The sequence below is a fragment of the Mus caroli genome, unplaced genomic scaffold (genome assembly GCF_978045245.1).
Source record: "Mus caroli unplaced genomic scaffold, Mus_caroli_1 scaffold_8, whole genome shotgun sequence".
NCBI lineage: Eukaryota > Metazoa > Chordata > Mammalia > Rodentia > Muridae > Mus > Mus caroli.
This window is the reverse complement of record NW_028227263.1, coordinates 45,586,042-45,609,147: the sequence shown is the minus strand read 5'-3', so window position 1 is coordinate 45,609,147 and position 23,106 is coordinate 45,586,042. Positions and strand designations below refer to the sequence as shown.

Sequence of the window (23,106 nt, the reverse complement as noted above, 5' to 3'; positions counted from 1 at the left end):
GCTTCAATCCCTAGACTGTTAGGTTTATCCCAGACTCTCTCCCTAGGCCCTTATCTTGAGCATCGCTTCTCAGTCAATAGAAGCCTTCCTTAGGAGAGATGTCACGTGTACTTTGTAGCTTGGTGGCCTCTGTGATAACCCCAGATCCTCCCCCAGGCCCGTCCGCTACAGAACCCATTCGTAGGGAAGAAGATGGAGTGTATTTTTCAGAATAGTTTTGAGGTGGCTATGCTTTAAGCTTTATTGTGATGATTGTTACCAGGAAACTTCTTTCCAAAACGTGCACTGTGCTTAAATATGGCTAAAATAAATTGCCAGTGTCAGACTCTGGAGCAGTGGTTCTCAGCTTTTCTAGTGCTGTGATCCTTCAATACAGTTCTTCATGTTGTGGTAAACCCCTACTATAAAGTTATTTTTTGGTACTTCATAATTGTAATTTTGCTACTATTATGAATGGTAATATCTGATATGCAGGACGTCTGATATGTGACCCTTTTGGAGTCTCAACCCATAGGATGAGAACTGCTGCTGTAGAAGTTTGATACAACACTGGCTACTGAGTTATGTTAAACCAGTTGTCCTTGCCTCCTGCTGATTTTTCTCTACCAATCCTGGTGTTTGCAGAGACCTCCCCCACAGAAAACTTTTTCCTTTGAGAATCAGTTTTGCTATGTAACCTAAATCCTAAAATTATGGGCATGTGCCACCATGCCTATCATAAGTATACTTAAAAAAAGTCACCATGGGAAGACATACACAACGCAAGATTTCCCATTTTATTCATTTTGAGAGACAGAGTCAGTCTTCATGCTTCCATGTGTGTATTTAAAGGCTAGAGGACATCCTTGGCTTTCATATTTCAGGAGTTACAACCTTGTTTTTTTGAGGTAGTCTCTCACCTACTTGGAACTTGCCAAGTAGGCCACTCTGGTTGGCCACCAACCCCCAAGAATCTGCCTGTCTAAAAATAAGTAAAAAGTAGAGGGCTTGTCTAGCCTGTACAAGGCCCTGGGTAGTCCCATTCACAGCACACATACCCCTGCAAAAGTCTAGAGGTGACATTAGTGCAGGTAGCATTGACTTATTAGATAGGCCAATGATTTCAAAATCAATACTCTCATGACTTGCAGCTTTTTCCTCCTGATCTGAGATAACTACAGTAACTCTTGGCATTGTGTGTTTTGTGTAATTAAGTTTTGTGGGGTTTGTTGGTGGTGGTGGCTTATTTGTTTGTTTGTTTGTTTTTTTAAAGAGTTGCAGTTAAAGAGATGGTTCAGTGGTTAAGTGAATAGCTACTCTTCCAGAGGACCTAAGTTCAGTTCTCAGCACCCATCACCTACCTGGCAGCTCACAACTGTTTGTAGCTCCAATTCCAGGGGGTTCAAATCTAGCCTTCACAGGCACCAGGCCACATGCAGCATACTTAACATACATGCAAACAAAACATCCATATACATTCAAAGAATAGTAGTAAAAAAATTTTTTTAAAAAGAATATAGAGGGATATAAATGGCTCTCCCTGTCACAAAGACTTTAGAATTCCCCCAGGAGAATTTTTTTTGTGTCATTGGTCAGAACTAAGCTACATGGCTTTCCTGGGCTTTAGAAGAGCTGAGAAAGGAATATTTTAGCCTCAGAGCAAGGACAGAAAAGCAAAATTAATTGAGAGTGAGTGATGAATTAGCCGGTCCACAGCAGCAACCACAATGCTTAGGCAGGTAAATTAGTTTCTGTCTCACTCTCTGATTTTGTCTTTAAAATGGGATCTTGTGCTATAGCTCGAGCTAGCCTTAAACTTGTGTAGCCCAAACTGTAAATTTGTTTTTCTAGCTTTTTTCCTCATCTGTGCAACAAAAATAATGGTAGAACCTATCTCATGATGCCATGATGATGATTAAATTATAGTTATGTAAAGGATTTAGTATAAATACTCAATATGTAATCAGTAACATTACTTGACTTTTATTCTTAGAATTGTTATATCAACTCTGCAAAGTAACTAACCTATTTCATAAAAAAGAGGTATGTATGAATTGGGACATGACTTAGTGCCAGAACAAAGCCCCAGGGTCTAGCCACAAAACCAAACTCCATATATCAAGTAGCTGAAGCTCAGAGCATGAGGGTAACTTTGCTGAATTCTCACTTCCAAATCACCAAGTTGGGATTAGACCTTGTCTCTAGATCTACAAAGAGTGCGTAAGTAACTCTCCTGGAACCCTTGAGCTGTTGTTCAGTGTGAGGTGTTTTCTTCTACACAGCGATTGCTTTTGTGTAATTCTCTTGAATTTCCTTTTGCAGTTTCAACTGATTAAGTCATAATAAACCAAGCAATAAAATGCAGAAGATTAGATTGATCTAATTACTCAGCTGTTAAGATGAAGCCATGAATTAATTGTACTTCGGTGCACCTTTAATTCTACCCAACTGGGTGCACAGTATTATTTGCATCATACAAAAGCAATTCAGCTGATGCACTCACTGTACAAGGGTCTGCATTTATTTTAAATGCATGAAAGAGTGTTAAAAACACATATAATGATAACAGTACACACACACACTTTAACTTAAAAGCTTTCTTAAAAATCACCATGCTCACTTGCTTTTGTCCTGGTTGGTTCTAGGCTTAAACACATGGAACCATGTGAGGATGATGGAAAAACAGTTAAGTCACACAACTGACTTTTTAAAAGAAGGTTTATTTTTATTGTCTTTATTTATTATAGTCTGTGTGATTACATGCCATATGTGCAGAGCCAGAAAAGAGTGTCAGATCCTTTGAATCTGGAGTTCTAGGCTAGATGTGGGTACTAGGAACTGAATTTAGGTCCTCTGCCCAGAACAGTAAGTGCTTTTACTACTGAGCCATCTTACCAGCCCACAATTGATTTTTTTCACTATAGTCTTAAAGTCCATGAGCATTGCAACAGGGAATTTTTAACAAAAAGAAACAAACAAAAAAGAATCCCAAACAGATTAAAGTACCTACTACACAGGCAGCAAGATCTCTGTAAAATTGAGGCCGACCTGGTCTACATAGTGAGCCCCAGGGCACCCAGGATGACAGAGAGACCCTGTCTCAAACAAACAAAAAAGTACCTACAACTTCGCAAAATATTTGTGTGTAATTTGATACAGCCTTTAGAATTTTGAATATTCTTCCAGTTTTCTAGCCTGTCACATAGGACATGTGTTCCTGAGACTTAAGGGAAAGACTAGTTTGTGATCTAATGCATGGTGAATGGTGTAGCGCCTGCTCTTAGAGCTCTGTTCTCCCGTGGACTGTGATGCCTCCTTTGGGAAAGCCAGGGCAGGGGCTCTAAAAATCCAGTGGTTCACCTTCACTCACTAGCAAAGAGAAGAGAAGTGGAACTTAAATACGTAGAAGAGAAGATATAAAAATTGGAACTGGCATCAATGAAATAGAGCAGAAAATAGAAAATAGAATAGAAAGAAAATCTAGCAAAATAAAAAAGTCTTTTAAAAAGGTTAGTAAAATCGGGGGCTGGTAAGGGGATGGCTCATGGTTAAAAGAACTGGCTGCTCTTTCAGAGGACTGGATTCAATTCCTAGCACCTACATGGTGACTTACAACTGTCTGTAACTCCAGTTCCGGGGATATAGCACCCTCACACAGACATACATACAGACAAAACACCAATGCACATAAAACAAAAATAAAGAAATCATTTTTTAAAAAAGATTAGGAAAATTGGTGCGGGGAGATGTCTCAATGGTTAAGAGTCTTCCTGCAGAGGAACTGAGGTCAAACACCACAACCATCTGTAACTCCATTCTAGGTAACCTGAGCTAACATCCTCTTCTGGGTTTCTCAGGCAGTGTATGCACATGGTACAACACATACAGGCAAAATATTCATGCACATAAAATAAAACAAAATATTTTTTTTAAAGAATGAGGTCATGGAGATATCCACCTGTAATCCCCATGTTTGGAGTCTGTGGCAGGGCGGTGGCGAGTTAAGGTTAGCTTTAGGTCCATCATAAGATTCTGTCTCCAAAAAATACAGGGGATATTACTGCCAGTCGTGTAGAAAGAAAAAGACGTATGAGAGTTTGCTATGAGACAATTGTATGTTGTCATCTGAGACACCTAAGTGAAATGGACAAATTCCTAGGAGAACAAGCTATCAACACTGACTCATGACAAAATTAAAAACAAATAAAATAACAAAACAGTTCCCCACACCACCCTGAAAAACTGAATAGACTTTTGACAAAGATAATTAGTTGTCAAGAAATGTCTTGGAAGGTAGCCGGGTGTGGTGGCGCACACCTCTAATCCCAGCACTCGGGAGGCAGAGGCAGGCGGATTTCTGAGTTCGAGGCCAGCCTAGTCTACAAAGTTCCAGGACAGCCAGGGCTACACAAAGAAACCCTGTCTCAAAAACCAAAAAAAAAAAAAAAAAAAAAAAAAGAAAAAAAAAAGAAGAAAGAAAAAAGAAAAAGAAAAGAAAAGAAATAAGTAAGGAAAGAAATGTCCTGGAAGGTAAGCTGAAGACCAGATTGAAGTCTCCCAAGTATTCAGACAAGAGCAAGAGTGCTCTGAGAACACAGCAAACTCTGCCAAAATGTAGGCCAGAAAAGGAACACTTGCTAATACATTCTAAGGCCAGTATTGCCTTGATGCCCAAACCAGATAGGGATACTACAAGAGTGGGGAATAATATCCCATTGGACACATGTAAAATCCCTCAACAAAACATTCTATTTGAGATGCTTAATCTATTTGTATTCAGCTAGATACTAGTGTGTCTGAATATCTTTTCCTTTTCTCCCCCCTAGTCAACTAATTTTTCTCTCTCTAGATTGCTTGACTAGATTCTATTAGATGATTTTGATTTCTTGTTGAGTGATCTGAGCTTTTATTCTGCACATCAGTCCCGTGTGATGTGTATTAAAATGTCTTCTGTTTCTGTACTTATCAACTTTCTTTTGTCATACAGACTTTCAGATTTTTGATAATTTAGATTTCTCACGCATTTCATAATTCTTTCTTTTTGTCTTATCTAAGAAGTACTATTTTCCTACACCTTTTGATTTATACATGATTTTTAGTTTGAGTTTAGTTTAGCTGTCTAGTTCAGGTTATCCTCCAGCTCACAGCTGTCCTACTCCAGCCTTTTGGGTGCAGGGAGAGGCATATACCACCAGGCTAAGGATTTTACTTGTTTTGTTTTGTCTTCCGAGACAGGGCTTGCTCTGTAGCTAAGGAGGATTGACTCTCAGTATGTAACCCAGGCTGGTCTTGAACTTGTGATCCACCTACTGCAACCTCTTGATTTGCTGAGATTATAGGTGTGCTTGTTTTATTTCTGAAATTGGAGAAGAAAGATGGGAAGGGGAGATATAACTTATTGGGGGGGGGGGAAACTATGTTTTATTAAATATGAACAATAGTTTCCCTTTTGCTACATCTCTTTAAATAGAATAATGAAGTAAAATAGTCAACATGGGAGTGAAAAGAAACTTATGGACTAATCCATCAATTTGTAAAATTGACATTGTTCTTTTATCTGTTTAGAAAACAAATGCACTGAGATCAGAGACCATTCACCAACAATCTTTCATTGTTGAGTACTTCTCAAGTGCTTTATCATATAGTGGGACAAAGAAGGAACGGATACCCTGGTTGGAGGTAGAATAACAGGCCATCTGCTTTCTATTAAAATTTCTTTATTCCAGTGGATAAGAACGCTAGGGCTATTTTTAGATTGTTTAAAGAATTTTCCCCCTGAGGAACAGTGCACATTTGGCCTTCTATACTTATTTACCTAGAACAATTATATTTTGATTATCCAAACAGACCATTCTCCTCTGAATATTTTAATGGTAGTGATAGTATTGTGTCTATGTCTGAACATGACCGTTTAAGCCTGTCTCCGGATTTACCAGCCTCTCAACTGAGACTTGGAGTGAGTGATCAGGAAGTAGTTGGCTCTTAATGATGGCTGGCTGTGCTTTTCTTGAAGATGTAACACTGTTGTAGCACAGCTCAGCGCTGGGTATCTTTGTCTTTGCTGTTTCCTCACAGCAGTAGTTCTTAACCTTCTAATACTCTTAACCATAATACAGTTTCCTAGTTTGTGATGACCCCCCCCAATCATAAATATTTTTGTTGCTACTTGATAACTGTAGCTTTGGTACTCTTATAAATATAAATATGCAGGATATCTGATATCTGACTTCTGTGAAAGGGTTGTCAACCCACAAAGGGGTCACAATCCAAAGGTTGGGAACTGATGCTTTTAAGCTTGCTAGAGCCTGTGTGAGGCTGGATGGGTGGGCCTTGAATCCCACGTACTGGCTGCCTATGATTCAGGTCTGGTGAATGGGGCCAAAGCCAGCACTACAGGCCTTCGCCTGTTAGGTCTGGCCTGTATTCTCACCTGTCTGCCCTCTCAGCAGCCTGGCTTCTCAGCTATTTAGAAGAACCTTGGATTCAGCTATTTTTCTGGAACTGACAGATCAGAGTCGATTCAGTTTACCATTTTCATGTGTTGATACAGGAAAAAAAAATCCTGCAAAGCCTGCATTTAGGATGTTTTCCACCTTCTTCTGTAGTTTCTTAGCATACTACACTAAAAATGAGATTTTGCTATCAGTATCAGACTTTACAGATTCTGTCTCTTGAGTTCCTCTCGTCTTTAGTCCATTGTTTGAGTTGTTCCTTTGGTCTACAGCAGTAACTTCCTATCAAGTCCTTCGTTCTTTGATCTTCCTGTGCTGTTTGTCATTTATTTCACTGCAGTGTACTTTTCCATCCTGCATAGACAGAGTGGATATCTTGGTCTGGGGAGATGGCAGTGAAGAACATGGGCTGCTTTTCTGGAGAACCCAGTTTCAACTCCTAGCACTCACATGGCAGTTCACAATCATCTAATAGTAATATTTTTATTTTAACAATATAGTAATAGTAATAATAATAATTGGCGTTTCAAAGACTCCAGTCCCTCTTCTGGTTTCCTCAGGCACCTGGCATGCATATTATACACAAACATATGCAGACAAAGTGACTCTTATTCCATGTACCTACCAACCTCTTCCCATTCACTTTCTAGCTAAAAGATTTCTTCACTATTTCTCCCAATAGCTTAAACTGTTATCAATTCTCCCAAACCTGTTTTCATTTCCTCATTACTTGATGATGTGTTTTGCCTATAGATTATTTTAGATGGACCACATTATTTCCCCATTAGACTTAGATTCTCCAGAAAGGAAGTGCCTAGTACCATGGTTGGTACAGAGTAAGCATTTGCTAGATGCTACCTATGGTGGTACTGTGGTTGCATTTGTTTACTTGAAAATACCTGACAAAAGCAATTTAGGGAGGAAGGGCTTATTTTTAGGCTATCAGTTCCAGAGTTCAGTCCATCATGGTGGGGCCGATTTGGGCAACAGGAGCATGAGGTAGCTGGATGCACGTATTCAGTCAGGAAGTAGAGTGAGGTGGATACTGATTATCACATTGCTTTCTCCCTCTTGTTCACCCAACACTCGGGTAGGATCCCCTCTTCACTTAAACCTTTCTGGAAATATCCTCCTAGATACACTCAGATTTATCTCCAAGGTGATTCTAAATCTAGTCATTGACAGCCCTAACAATGATGAGGAAATGCAGAGCAATCTCGTTAAGTCTTCATTGACCATCATCATCAGAGTCTTGGCAGGTCAGTGCAATTAACTTTTTTTTCAGATCACAAGGGAATACAGCAGCAGAAAAGTGAATCAGCCAGGAAGAAAGTTTTAATTGTTAAGGAAAGGGGAATTGAGATCTAATCAGAGGTGAGTAGCCAGGAGGAGGCTAGGTTGAGAGAACTGCTTTTTATAGATTGGTACTGGAATACACCTCTCTGGGAGGCTATTTGAGAGAAGAGGGAACAGATGTGCTGTGAAGGGTAGAATTGGAGGGAGGGGATGCTCAGGGTACAGTTCTTCAAGTAAAGAACTCCAGCCTGTACAACTCTCCAGCAGGACTGACGGCCGGAGAGGTTCTTAGCATCCCGTTTGGAAAGGTCCTAGTTTTACTTGGGAGGCAGAGGCAGGTGGATTTCTGTTAGTTTGAGGTTAGCCTGGTCTACAGATCCAGTTCCAGGATGGTCAAGGCTAGAGAGAAACTGTGTCTCCATAAAAAGAAAAAGAAAGGGGGGATGGAGGGAGGGAGGGAGGGCGAGAGAGAGAGAGAGAGAGAGAAAGAGAAAGAAAGAAAGAATATGCCAGCAGAGGCTCTGTTACATTTCTGTTCTGATGGCAAATTGGACTCTTCTCCAAATACCTCTTCCAACTCTGCGATTTAGTGCTTACTTGATACATTTCAATAATAGAAGCATGACCTGTGAAGACTGCAGGTGGGAAACAAATAGCCTTTAAAACAAAACAAAAGGGGCTGGAGAGATTCAGTGGTTAAGAGCACTGACTGCTCTTCCAAAGGTTCTGAGTTCAAATCCCAGCAACCACATGGTGACTCACAACCATCCGTAATGAGATCTGATGCCCTCCTCTGGTGTGTCTGAAGACAGATACAGTGCTTACATATAAAAATAAATAAATCTTTTTTTTTTAAACCCTCTACCACCATCACCACCACTACCAAACAAACCCCAGAAGCATCTTTGAACAAATTGTCCCACCAGCCCTGTGTGATGATGCACTACTTTCAGTGTTTGGGAGGCAGAAATCACTCTGGTCTACATAGAGCTCCTCACATAAAGAGGCCCTCACACACACCTCCCCCAGGAAATGTAAAAAAGAATTGGCAAGTGAGCAGCAGTCAAAGCTAGAGGTTTATACATTTGCTATAAGAACTGTCTTAGTTAGAGTTACTGTTGCTATGACGAAGCACACAACAATCAAAGTAATGGGTTTATTTGGCTCACACTTCCATATTGTTGTTCATCATCAAAGAAAATCAGGACAGGAACTCAAACAGGGCAGGAACCTGGAGGCAGGAGCTGCAGTCAGCATTCACAGTCTGGAGCAGAAGAACGTCATACTTTTTTTTTTTTTTTTTTTCCAAGACAGGGTTTCTCTGTGTAGCCCTGACTGTCCTGGAACTCACTTTGTAGACCAGGCTGACCTCGAACTCAGAAATCCGCCTGCCTCTGCCTCTCGAGTGCTAGGATTAAAGGCGTGCGCCACCACTGCCTGGCAGAATGTCATAATCCTATTTATGTTTGAAACAGGGCCACTCTGATGGTTGTATTGAAAGGCAGCAAGGGTGGAGAGACAGAGTCCAGCTGAGAGCAGATGGCACATGCCTGGCAATTGTGAACATGGGGCTCAGACCAGGGCAATAGTGCAGACTGGTAAGAACGTGTTCTGAGAAGTTCTCACATATTTTACAATAATATATCCAGTAAGACAACCAAGCTCAACTCACATTAGCAGTGTCTAAGTGCCTACCTACCTATTTCCTGCAGCTTTTAGAGGTTCATTGGTATTCTAACGGTAGAAAGCTGGTTTCAAAAGTCAAAGATTAACTCCCTAAATCCCTAAAAGCTTCTTTGGGACGTGTAAATATTGGCGCTTAAATAATGTATCTTTGTTAATATGCCGTTACAGAAATCCTTTGAATTCCAAAGAAAATCCATCACTCTACCCTGATCTGTTTCAGAACTGAAGTAGCCAGCTTGTCACTTAATTAGCAATCTAGAGATGGGCCACTTCTAAAGAACAAAGTCAAGGAATATAATCCGGGAAGCTAAGTGCTCCAGTCTCAAGAATGAAATCTGTATTCAGCTTCCTGTAAGAGACTGTGCCACAGACAGCCATGTTCCTACTTTGTCATTTCAGATGAGTCGCTTCAGAGGAAAATTACAGGCGGATCCTTTAATGTTTTTTATTTTACTTTTATATATTTTTTTATTTTGTGACAGGATCTCACTATGTAGCTCTGGCTGTCCTAAAACTCACTTTGTAGACCTGGCTGGCCTAGAATTTATAGAGATTAACCTGACTCTGCCTTCTCCTGAGTGCTGGGATTAAAGACACAAACAACTACATCCAGCTAAATCCTTCAATGTTGCTCATTAGAATTATTATTTAATTTATTTCTTTTGAGGCAGGGTACCCCAGGCTGGCCAAGAACTCGTAGCTCAGGCTGGCCTGAACTTCATGATTTTCATGCCTCAGCCTTCTGAAGGCAACATAAGTGGTAAGAAGTAGTCAAATACTGGATTCTTTTTTTTTTAAACATGTGTGCCTTCTCCCACAGTGCGTGTGTTGCACGCGCATGCATATGCAGGTATGTGTGTAAGTCCCTAGCCCTCTCTACCCTTACTGTCCTGATAGTTTTATGTGTCACCTTGACATACCCCAGAGTCATAGGAGAGAAGGGAATCTCAATTGGGAAAATGCCTCCATAAGATCCAGCTGTAGGGCATCTTCTTAATTAGTTATTGAAGGGGAGGGCCCAGCCAGTTGTGGATAGTGCCATCCCTGGGCTGGTGGTCCTGGGTTCTATAAGAAAGCAGGCTGAGCAAACATCTGGAGCAAGCCAATACTCAGCACCCCTCCATCGCCTCTGCATCAGCGTGTGCCATCTGCTCTCAGCTGGACTCTGTCTCTCCAGCCTTGCTGCCTTTCAACTGTGTGTGCTGCTTGCTTCACTCAGACTGAACCCATAAGTCCTCACAGGAGCCTGCAAGGCTCTTCGTGAACTGAAGAGCACATTCTCTTTCTGACTCTCCTTGCTGCTACGGTGCCCTGTTTATTCATTCCAGGCACATTGGCATCTTCATCATTCTCCAGACATATTCTCTGCAGTCCTCTGATAGTTAATATTGTTGTCTTGATAGGAAATAGAATCTATCTAGGAGACAAACTCTGTGAGGGTGTTCTTAGACTAGGTTATTTGAGGTGAGAAGACCTACCCTGACTGTGGATGGATGGCATCACAGGATCTTGGTGTGAGTAAAAGGAAAAATCAAGCCGACCACCAGCATCATCTCCCTGCGTGTGCGTGTGACCGACCAGTTGTCTCACTCACCTGCTGGCATGATTTCCCCAGTGAAGGACTGTACACTCAAACTGAGCCAGGATAAGCCCTGCCTTACTGTGTTTCCGGGATATTTTGTTACAGCAAAGAGGAAAGTAACTATGTAGCTCTCAGTGTAGGGCCTCCGCACTGAGTGGGGTTTTTTACTTCAATTGTTTTGTTTTGTTTGATGCTCAGTTCTAAAAGGCTTTTCCTATACTGTCGACTTAGTTGTCACATATTTCCTTCAAACCTTTGGGTATGGAACCTCTCAGTGTATTTTACCCAAATTATTGTTTAATATACTGCAGTGATCTAACTGCACCTCTAGTGTTCCTTTTTGGGGAGGGTGTGGAGTTGAGACAGGGTTTCACAGCCTGGCTGTCTGGGAACTCACTCTGTAGACCAGGCTGGCCTGACTCAAGAGACCTGCCTGTCTCTGCCTCCCAAGTACTGGGATTAAATGTGTGTGCCAGCACTGCCCAGACATTTCTGTTGTTCTTCCCTTGCCTGAAGGCTTTCTTTTGTCCACACTCTTGACTTTTTTGGATATTTATCCCATGCCTGTTCCAGCCCCTTTAGAATATAGCTCCATGAGAGCAAGCGAGTTTGCTTTGTGTACGGATAGAAGTCTCCAATCCAGTGTTTGACAGAGAGTAGATACTAAGTATGCACTGAATGGATGAAGCTTGGCACTAGCCCAAGAACTCTACGAAGCTGGTGGAGTATCTCACACGTGCAGCCCCAGCAGGGATTGGCAAGAGGCTTATGAGTTCTGGAGTAGCCTGGTCTACCCTCATCCTCGGGAAGAGCCAGTGCTCTTAACTGCTTGGCTCTCTCTTCAGCCTCCGATTTTACTTCTGTTTGCTGTTTAATTCTGTGAGCAGCAAAGAGGTTGGGTCAGGTTTAAGTGACTGTGCTAGGCCTTCACACTCGAGAGCCAAGCAGCACTGACAGTGAAGGCTGCCTGCCACTCTGGCTGGTGGGGAAGGGGAAGAATTGCAAATAAAACGTTTAAAACCTGAAAACAAAACAAAACAAAAACCTAAAACCAAAACCTTTGAAACACCCCTTTTCAAAATTATATTTATTTTTATGTAAATAGTTGTTTTGTCTGCATATATGTCTACATATCATGTGTGTGCCTGGTACCCACAGAGACCAGAAGAGGATGTCAGATCCCCTGAAGTTATGAATTGTTGTGAGCTGCCCGTGGGTGCTGGGAACTGAACCTAGGTCTGCTGGTAGAGTAGTGCTTGTAACCACTAAGCCATCTCTCCAGCCCAGACTCTGATTATTCTATAGAAATGAATTCTAGAAATAACTATTTAAAAGTAGATTAGATTGGTTACCAGTGAGGACTAGAGGGTTGGGAGCAACCAGTGGTTACAAAGTTTCTGTTTGAGAATGGTAAGTTTTAGAGACGCAGAGGACAGTTGTATAACACTAGAATAATAATGAAGTGTACTGAATTGCCCAAATAATATGCTAGCTGTTTTTCTGATCACTGTACTTCAGAGAAGTAATTTATTTTAGTTCATGGTTTCAAGGAATGCATTCCATCACGTCCATGAGGGCTGTGAGGACAGAGCTTGCCCTTGGTCACATCAGACAGCAGACAGGAAACCAAGATGGGACGTGAAACAGAGCCAGGTTATAAGGTGTGCCCCCTGTGGCCTGTGTCCACTAGCTAGGCTCTGTGTCTCTTAGATTCCACAGCTTCCCAGAACAGTGCTAACAGATGGGGACCAGGTGCAAAGCGCATAGCCTACAGAGGGACAGTAAGCATTATAGTGACAACAATGGTTAAAATGACAAATTTTATATATAGCACATTAGAATTTCAACAACAAAACAGTGTGTAGGGCTGGCTGGGTGGTTCAGTGGGTTAAGGCCCTTGCCAGACAAACCTTTTGACCTGAGTCTGATGCCTGGATTCCACATTCAGCAGAAAGGCGAGACTCAGCTCCACTAAGCTGTTCTCTGACCCTCACACGTGTGCAGTGATATGAGCGCCTATGTACACACATGCACACAAAGGAAAACCTTTTTAAGTAGAATTATATTTTTAGAATAATGAATATATTGAAACTATCTGAGGGCTAATGAGATGGCTCAGTGGGTAAAAGTGCGTGCCTTTCAGGCACATGCACACAAAATATGGTAATAATAAAAGAAAACTGTATGAACAAAATAGATGACAAAACTGTTGCTGCTGGAGGGGTTGCCTTTAGTGTGGCAGGAATGTGATGGTCAGTTTATGTTTTACAATATGAATGTCTATCCTGTTTCTACCATCCTACAGTGAGGAGACAGGCATGCATTGCTTTTTAAAAATAGAGTTGCACTATTTTGTGACTTTTCTCTTGAAATTTGAAAGCTGTTCATGTATGCAGTCAGAAATAGTCTGTGAAGAGACTGAAAGCCAAGCTTGTGACTTAGATTGTTTCTTAGCCCCTTGCATAAGTAACTGAGGCTTTTCTTATGTCTCTGTAGGTTACCCTACAGCATACCCGGCAGCTGCTCCTGCCTACAACCCCAGCCTGTACCCGACCAACAGCCCCAGTTATGCTCCAGGTAAGCATCAGGTGGGGGCAGCAGTGAAGAGGGTGGACGTAGGCTTCCATTTGTGACAGCAGAATCACCATTTGCCCTTCTCTTTACTTTGTCCTGGAGTCAGCCAGTTCTGGCTTGATTCTCTCTAGAATCCCCTCTGGGAACTGGGGAAGAACAGTGTCTGGGTGGGAGTAGGAGAAGAATCTCCTTCATTCTCTCTGGGACTTCAGGGTGGCCCCTCTCTCCTCTGCTGGAATATAGGAGACATGCCTCCACATCTTAGAACCCCTTCATCCCTCTCAAACCTGAGGCTGCCATTGGGAATCCATCCTTCTCTCTCTCTCCTTCTTTGTCCCTCCCTCCATTCCCCATCCCTCTCCTTCCCTCCCTCTCCTTCTGGGGTATAAATTTGGAATAGAGTGAGAGACTTGCCACCAGAGTAAAGAGCCTGTGTTCAGGCTGAGACAAGTTGCTTGTTTGTCAGAAATAGAAGACATATAGCACTTGAACTGAGAGATTGGAATGGACTTGAGAAATCCTGAAGGAGGTGCTAGGCATGGTTGGTATATGTTTCTAATCCCAGCATGTGGAGGCTGAGGACACAGTCTGAGGTTATCTTGAGTTCATAGTAAGGAAGCAACCAAAATAATAACAACAACAAAACAAACAAACAAACAAACCTAAAGAAAGAAAATATAGGAAAGTTTTTTCCCTCTTGTTTTTGGGCTAGGACCATTACTGGTTTTTATTTAGTAATTTATTTATTTTGTTTTTGTTTTGTTTTTGTTTTCTTTACCATGGTTCTAACTCCTGGGCTCGGTCGGTGTTAACACTCAGGAAGGAGTGGCCTCTAAGGTTAGGAGGTCCTCCTCGGTTTGAACGGTATTAGCCTTCTCCCTAGATGTGCAGCCTTGGCCAAGCCGCCTCCCTTCTCCAGATTTGCATGTAACTACTTACCTCAGGGCTGCAGGTGGTTCTATGAGCTCCTTATCCCTTACTAAGCAGTGGTTAGATGTCCTCTATGCTGAGGGAGAAGAAGTCAAAGTTGTCATCTTTGCCTGAAGGCACTTAGAGTTAATTTTGGATTCTGGCATATTAATAAATGTACTTCATTTTATTAATAAATTGTATTAATATTATTGTATTAGTGAGTGTTATATAAAGAACACATATCAGAACAGAGGCAGAATCATATTCTACCCGGAGGTAAGAGTAGGGGTCCAGGTGGTGGTGGCGCACGCCTTTAATCCCAGCACTCGGGAGGCAGAGGCAGGCAGATTTCTGAGTTCGAGGCCAGCCTGGTCTACAAAGTGAGTTCCAGGACAGCCAGGGGTATACAGAGAAACTCTGTCTCGAAAAACCAAAAAAACAAAACAAAACAAAAAAAGAGAGTATGGGGGGCTTCACAAAGGAGCTATAAGTAGAGACTCGAGACAGAAGTAGGAGGTGCCCTTGGAAGCGCACAGGGGAAGAAAGTCTGGCACAGGGGGGCAGAGTGTGGTAAAGGCACGGTGGAGGTGTGGAGCTAGTGGGAATGAGTAGAATGAGAGGGACTGGATGAATCTAAGCCACTGATTGCAAGCAACCAATTTGGAAAGGCCTTAAATGTCACATTCTCCCTCCTCTATTTTCTTAATTAGTGAATATTATGGGATTGAAAAGCCCCCCAGGAATTCTTTAATTCAACCTCCCTGTGGTCAGGACATCCTGGAAAATACAACAACTTATATACTAGAGCCTTTGACAGACTTCCTGTTCCGTGCTTTTCTGAGTCAATCTGGAATTTGCTATACAGTTATTCTCCTTCTTCTGAGGAGTTTAAGACAGAAAAGAACACGGGCTATATTTATAGACCTATATTGAAGCCCTGGAATTACTATCATATTACACACATGCTGTGAGGTTACATTTATTTTTCTTTGGCTTGTTTGTACAGTTACAAACTATTCTATGCAGGCATGGTGGTGTACATTTTAATCTCAGTACTTGGAGAGTGTAGCAGAGGATCAAGAATTGAACTGTAGCCTCTGCTACATAGCAAATTCAAAGCTAGCCTGAGCTACATGAGACCCTGCCATCCCCAAAAGAGAACTTATTTATGTATAATAAATGATGGATATGTCCTACATTAATACTTTTGTTCAACTGTGATCAAAACATTACAGTTCACCATTTCATGAGGTTCAGCTCATGATGTCTTGGTCCCACATGCTTGGGGAGGACATCATGGTACTAGAAATGTGGCAGAAGGGAGCTGTTCGCATCATGCCTGATAGGAAGTAGAGAGTGTTGATATGAAAAGCCAGGGCAAGATACAGCCCTGAAGGGCACACCCATGACCTGCTTCCTCCATCCACATAGGGCGCTTTTTCAACCACATCCTCATAATCTACTCCAATGTGGAATGCATAAGTGGATTAAATGATTCGTTAGGTCAAAGCTCTCTTGACCCAGTCATCTCTAGAAACATTCTTACATATGCACCTAGATATGTGCGTTATCAGGTTTCTAGATGTTTCTTAAGTCAGCCAAATTAACCACCATAAGAGATGTTTATATGGTCTGTATTAAATAGTTTATACAAGCCTTACTCATTTTAGAAGGTACTGTATGTAGGTGATGCTCCCTTGAAGAAGCTGCCATTACTGTCCCGAAAGAGTTAACGAGAACAGTGGCATGTGGACTAATGTCTATTTCCTTTAATCAGTAAGATACGTTATTCTCCTGCCACAAATCTGTAATAATGAGCAGCAACAGTATAAAAACTACACTAATTATCTGATAAAAACAAACAAAGCAGTGAGTTCTGTCTTAAAAACTAAGAGAATGTTATGAAATGTCACAGTACATAAGTGATTTCAATCCAAATACTGTGAAATCTGTGACTGGGCTTTGTCACCAACCTAAAATAGAAGGAGGTGAGTTGTGGCAGACTTTACGGTGAGGTCATGAATACAGAAAAGTTATTGTCGTCATAGTCAGGAATCCTAGTGACCTCACTAGCTGGAGTCAGGGAGGTGGGGAGCCTGGGAAGCAGTGTGTAGTGACACAGAGAAAGGAGAGCAATGGATAGCATGGTAGCATGCTTTCCAGAGACTCAGCTAAAAGAAAAGAAAACCAAAGGCACAGTGAAGAAGGAATGTGCAGGTGAAGGGGCATCCAGGTGTGAGTGGGATTACGTGTGCACTGGTGGGAAGGGCAAGTACAAGACCAGTCAGAGATGCCAGAATCTCATGGAGCTAGGCCTCCCAGCAGCTGCCGTGGCAACGAGGACTCTGATGTTCGTTTTCTTTCTTCTTTTGGGAAGTTGAGTGACAGGAGGTGGAATGCCTACAGTGCAGAGCGGCTCAGGGCTAGCACTAGAGGTAGCTGAAGGGGACCCTCTAATAGCAAGCTACCTTCTCAAGAGTATTTGGCACTTGTGGGAAGAGATTTTAGGATTATTTAAGGATCAGTTTGGCAAGTAGCTGGCAGAACAAGGAATAAAATACTGCTATTAGTCCAGGGATGGTAGTGCATGCCTTTAATCCCGGCATTTGTGAGACCGAGGCAGGTGGATCTCCATGAGTTGGTGGTCAGCCAGGGGTACATAATTGAGACCCTGTTTCAAAACAAAACAAAAAAACAAAACTTAGATTAATTCAATGTTTCATTTGTGTCAGCAACAATTTGAAACTCTTTATAGATATTAACTTGTTTTATAGTACAACAAACTGAGTACTTTGTTTTTCCCAATTTCAAATTGGGAAAGAAGAAACTTATTGAAATTCAGCAGCTAGATCTGCATTCTGGCATCCTGCCGCTGCACCAGAACTCTTAGTCGCCTGTCATTGCTGAGGCAGTGGGCAGACACTGAAGTGTTAGACGGGAGCAGCCGGGCTGGAGAAGAAGGCAGCGCAGAGAGGAGTCTGAGACTGTTAAAAACATGGCGAGTCTGGAAAGCTGCTGCTGTGTGTGGAATATTACATTTCAATACTAAAATAAAAAAGAAGTCTCTACCTAAGGATTAGTGGTTTAAAAAGTCAAGACACTTGTAAGCTATTGTTAAAGCTAGACCATTTACTCAGAAACCCCCAAATCCACAACAAGGGATAGTACAGGTGTATTGTGTTAGAAAACCCCACACTGGCCAGGCATACCTATAATCTCTGCACCTTGGAGATAGAGACAGGAAGATCAGAGTTCAAGGTCATCCTTAGCTACACAAGAGTTAAAGATTATCTTGTACCCCATGGGAGAGCCCGTCTCAGAGAAGCAAACAAAAAACAGGAAGGAAGTGGGTAGGGGAAGAAGAGGTATCAAACTGGAATTAACCCTGTTTCAAATGTTTGTGTGACATTTGAGACACACACACGCTCATGCACACACACTCAGAGCTGCGTGTGTTTCATATTGTGTGTTGCTTACCTCTACCGTCATAGGTCTGACTGTTACAGGGAAGTTCCTGTCATAGAGGCTCAAGGTCAGAGGGAACAGTATAGGTGATTCTCAGCTTCTTGCCAGAGCTGGCCATTTGGATGCAGGGAGGTGCCTGCAAGGAGCCAGGCACTCGGGTTTAAATTTTCTTCCTTACTTCAAGGAGACCAGCAATTGCTTGGAGAGACCCTATTTTTAGCAGCCTTTGTGCTCCTTAGATACATCTGCCTAGGATACAGAGGAAAGCTCGCTCTTTCATTGGTTCTGAAAAGCAGTGGACTACCTGCTTTTTATTGGCTTCTTCCCAAATGTTTACCAATTTTAGGGATCATATTTAGGTATTTAGCCTCACAGGAGGCAAGAGCTAGCCAAGAGATCTTTTTCAGAATCCAGGGAGCAAAGGGTTTAACATATTCCTCCTGATAATGTTGAAAATGAAAGAAAACTAAATAGGAAAATAATGTCCAAACTCTCTCCTAAGAAGCATGGTCTCATCTCTGTCTCATCAGAGTAAACTATATGAAGTATATATGAAGTTTTCCCAAATTACAAACCTGGGAGAAAGTAGAGAAAAATCTCTGTGCAAGGCAAGATCTCTTGGCTAGCTCTTGCTTCCTGTGAGGCTAAATACCTAAATATGATCCCTAAAAAGTGTACCTTTTTACCTTTGTCTTGTAAGCTAGAATTTCTTGCCTCCAGTTTAACTCAGAGAGGATTAAATAACCTTCAAAATTAAATTTAAAATGCCATGTATCTGAGATTCAAACCCATTTGTCTGACCCCATAGCCTGTGTTCCTTCTACGGCACAACACTGTCCTAGATGGAGTGTCTCTACGTTGGACCTAGTTCTTTGAGAGGCCTATCTATGGTGGTCATATCTCCTGAGCCTTCATTTTTTTCTTCATTGTAAAGCCTTTATCATGCCTGAAATCCCTCCACAGTTCTTGGGAGAATTGAAATAGTCTTAATATAGACAAACAGGGAGCAGGACCTTACTCCTGTTCATATGCAGGCAATTTCGGGTCACTTCTCTGGGAGATCCTGCAGCATTCAGAGAGGTTACTCTGCAACAAATAAACTTTCCTGGATGGCAAGTCTGTCACCCTTTCCAGGGGGAGGTCCTTCCTGTCCTCCACAGTCTGCCTCTTATGCAGCCTGGGGAACTGCTATCGTGAAACAAGTCTGTTGTAGAACTGCAGTATGTACAACTTTGCAAAGATTCTTAGTGGTAATTTCAACTAACGTTTCTATCCAACAGAGTTTCAGTTCCTGCATTCAGCTTATGGTAGGAGAGCTATTTTTCCTCATCTGTATTATGACCTATGAATGTGTTATCTTGTAACAATGGTAGATTCCCTTTCCTTTCCTCCCCAAATCCCATCTCCTAGGCTTGGGCTCCCCCAGGTGGCCTAGCAGCAGTTCCTATAGCATGCAGGAACATGTCTGATGGTGCAAAATCATGGGTTGGAGACACACATGAACCATTCCCATAGGGCAGCAATGAAGGATCATGGCACTAAAAGGCGTTTCACACCCTAACCTGGCTGCCTGATTCAAACAATGAAGGAAAATTCTAAGACCTGTGTGGGGTTCCTCTGTTAGCTTAATGTTAATGGTAGGCTCCGAGGAGCCCCTTGATTGTACCTATTATACCCTAAAACACGAGTCCGATGGCCCTAGGATCAGATTTTCCATTGCCATTAGCAGTCTGACATGTTTGAAGACCTGGTTGACTTTAGATACAGTCTGTTGCCTTCATCCAGATCTTGAGCTCTGGCCTCACTTTTGGACCATTTTTCTGGATGATGAAAGGTACGAGCCAAGTGTGCCAGTGGGTGAGGGATCCAAGTTGAGTTCTCTGGGCAGTGTGGACTCCAGGCCCAAGGCACCACAGGAACTTGTGGGCACCTGTGAGGGTCCCAGCGGTGTAACTTGACTAGGTCCTTCTTGTCACAGACAGTAAGGGACCATAGGAGAGACCTGCCACTTTTACCACACTCACCTGGGCTACTTAGGGTATCTTTGTAAAATCTTTGAATGTTTTCTCAGCTTTTAATCTTACTGTTGGAAAGTGAATGTTTTTATACATGGCACATCTTCCAGAAGATGAGCTGTGAAATTTCTTTTGCTACTGCTGTGGGCTGTGTGATCTTGGGCAACTTGCTAATGTCCCCTGGCCATAAAGTTTTTCATGTCACATGATTTCAAGGTCTTTTTAAATGCTAACATTTCATTCTCTTGTAATGTTTATTATTTCAGTAGTGCTAGCTACAGAACTGCTTCACTGACTGTTCATGCAAGGCTCCTTTTTGTGAACTCAAACAAAACACCCTAAAAACTTAGAGAAGGCTACATGGTTCCTCACCCTTCTGATTAGAACAGCAGTTCTCAACTTGTGTTGGGGTTTCACAAGGGTCACCTCAGGCCATCACAAGACACATAGGGTTTATAACAGTTACAAAGTAACAATGAAATAGTTTTATGGTTGGGATCACCACAACATTAGGAATTGTGTTAAAGGGTTGCAGCATTACAACGGTTGAGAACCACTGAATTAGAACATCTAATAAATGTGGGTGGAGTGATTCACAACGTGTTCTGTGCCAGGCCCTACATTGGCCCTGTGAATATCCAAAGACCAGTAAGACAAGCTCCCTATTCTCTAGAAACTCACAACTTATTGGGGAAATGTTCAACCAGGGACAGGAACCTCTTAAGACTCACAGGAACTAGGATAGTCAGTTATATGGGATAATGTGGTAGAGAGTGGGCAAAGGAAAAGACTTCATAATAGAATGGAGTCTTTAGCTCATGACTGATTACTTAATACATGTGTGCCAGGTGGAATGTGGAGAGAGATGCTGACAGGGCTAGGAGAATAGACCAAACCATTTGGGGTAAAGCCCCTTGGCACACTCGGAGAGTGATGAGCAGTTTGTGCACAGTGGTGTGGGTTGGAGCTGAGATGATTAGAGAATCAAGGGAGATTTGTGAGTCAGGAAGAAGAGAGTGGTTGAGAAGTAGGACCAGGCTATACAACCTCCAGGCCCACTCTCAGTGACCTACTTCTATCAAGGCTGTGCCACCTAAAGGTTCCACAATCTTCCAAAATATCACCTCTAGCCAAAAGACCAAGTGTTTAGACTTGTCAGCCAATGTAAGACATTTCCTTTCAAACCACAAGACATTGTTGGTATTAGATCAGGGGAGTCTCTAATACAAAGAGTTGAATCTGTAGCCTTTAGGTAACTGAGAACCATGGGATGTTTTTAAGAGACCAGTGTGGCTATTGCTTGGAGGTTAGAAGGTACAACTTAAAAAGACCAAGCCCAGAGCATTTAGAAGCAGTTGAAGTGGCTAAGTAGAAGGAAATGAGAGCTTGAGTTGGAGTTGGCCATAATTATAGGGATGGAAGCATAGGGCTACCAGAACTAGAAACCATTAAGACTGATGATGTTGTCAATACTGTTAAGCAACCGGGGAATCATTAGTACTGCCAGTTTACAATATAACAGAAAGGAAGCTCAGACAATTAAGTGACTTGCCCAAGGTCTCACAGCTAGTAAGTGGCAGAGCCCAGGCTAGATCTCATTTCCCACCTTAGAACATGGTTCAGGATGATGGTCCCTTGCTGCCTCTCTTTGTAAATGTGCTTAACAGATTGTTCTAGTGTCAGAGGGCATGAGGGTCCCATATCCAGGAAGTGAACAACTCAGCAGCTAGATCTCGGCAGGTTCACAGGCCTCCACACAGTTCTGCTGTGTTTATTTGTCTACTCGCTGTCCTTTTTACACAGCTATAGTAATTACATACATTCTTAAGTGGATGGCTTAATAATATTTTCATGTGATACATCTGTAATTAATGATCACTCAATTCAAAGGATAGAACATTTTTAGGAAGTAGTTCCTTTTTGGCACCCCAAAACAGGCCTGCCTGGCGAGAGCTCTTTCTATCGCCATGCTGCTAAGAGTTTCAGTTGGCGTTGGTTTTGTCCAGCAGCTGAGCTCCACATTGCTGTCACCATCAGAAAGGATTACTGTAGCGCGGAGAAGAGATAGACTCATGCAGTTAACGAGGAGGTTAAATTGACTGTTAAAAACTTACTTTCATTTAGTTTTTACATGTATCTATATTTTTTAATTATTAACTATTCAAGCATTAAGGAAAAATACAGAAAATGCTGTTTGTTTTCTGTATAATAAAACCAGAAGAAACGTCCAGTGTATTTGTAAAATGCGAAAGTTTAGCCTAAGTGATTGCTTAGGAAAGACGTTGTTGACAACACAATGGCGCTGGCTTCTTTCCTGATTGATCTGCAACATTATTTTACGGTGACTTGCTGTCTTGTTCACTCCCTGGTTGCTGTGTGGCTGAGTTGCATCCCTGTAGATCGTAAGTCCCCGTGTGCAGTGACGTAACCCACGTGTGTTCCTGTCCACCGTGGCATTCCCCTCAGTGCTGAGTGCAGTTAGGTCTCAGTACTCTGTGGCTAATTTTGATTTAACTTCAGTTGTCACACAGTCCTTCAGGCAATTGTCAGACTTCGGGCTTATAATGAAAATTATAACTATACCCCACTCGGAAGGAAGAGGAGGAAAACAGTCAGAACAGAACAAATTGGGACCTCTAAATTCTCCAAATTGCTATGGCCAAATTGAGACTTTTTGGTTCTTGGTGGAGGCCTACTGAGCTCTTAGGGCATGGAATTGCTCTGTTTGACTTCTCAGAGCTACCTATTTGACACAGCAGTAATTTGTTTGTGGATGGTTGTGGCCTCCAGCCTCATTGGATGTCAATCCCTGAATTTGGAGACATTGTGATAAGATTTTTGACACTAATTGGATCCTTTATTCCTTTCATATTAGCATCCCACCCTCTGGAGACAGACACCCAAGGTGTTTATTTATAGCTGATTCCCCTCTGCAGAAGCTCCACACTGTCCTGGCTGTCTAGCAAGGGTTCTGGGCTCTGCATGGAGTTATGCTGTCTCCATTTCTCTTGCCAGATTCTCCTTTTAGTGTCACTTTCCTGCCCATGATTGCCTTCTCATTCCTCAGCCTTTGCTGTATATACTGCAGACCATTAATGCAAGCAGAGTCAGCCGATGAAGCTACATTTTGGTTTTAGTTCAGAAA

General features: G+C 42.1%; 1 protein-coding gene across 2 annotated transcripts in view; it reads left to right on the top strand.

Annotated features, from left to right (window-relative positions):
* Fam168a (family with sequence similarity 168 member A) overlaps positions 1 to 23,106 on the top strand; it is a 132,486-nt gene that overhangs the window by 91,881 nt on the left and 17,499 nt on the right. Inside the window, exons 3-4 of one of the 2 annotated variants that reach the window (XM_021166787.3) lie at positions 13,492 to 13,572; positions 19,227 to 19,253. In XM_021166787.3, the coding sequence (XP_021022446.1) occupies positions 13,492 to 13,572; positions 19,227 to 19,253 (108 nt within the window). The remainder of the gene's footprint in view (positions 1 to 13,491; positions 13,573 to 19,226; positions 19,254 to 23,106) is intronic. The other variant, XM_021166786.2, reaches the window with a different exon arrangement.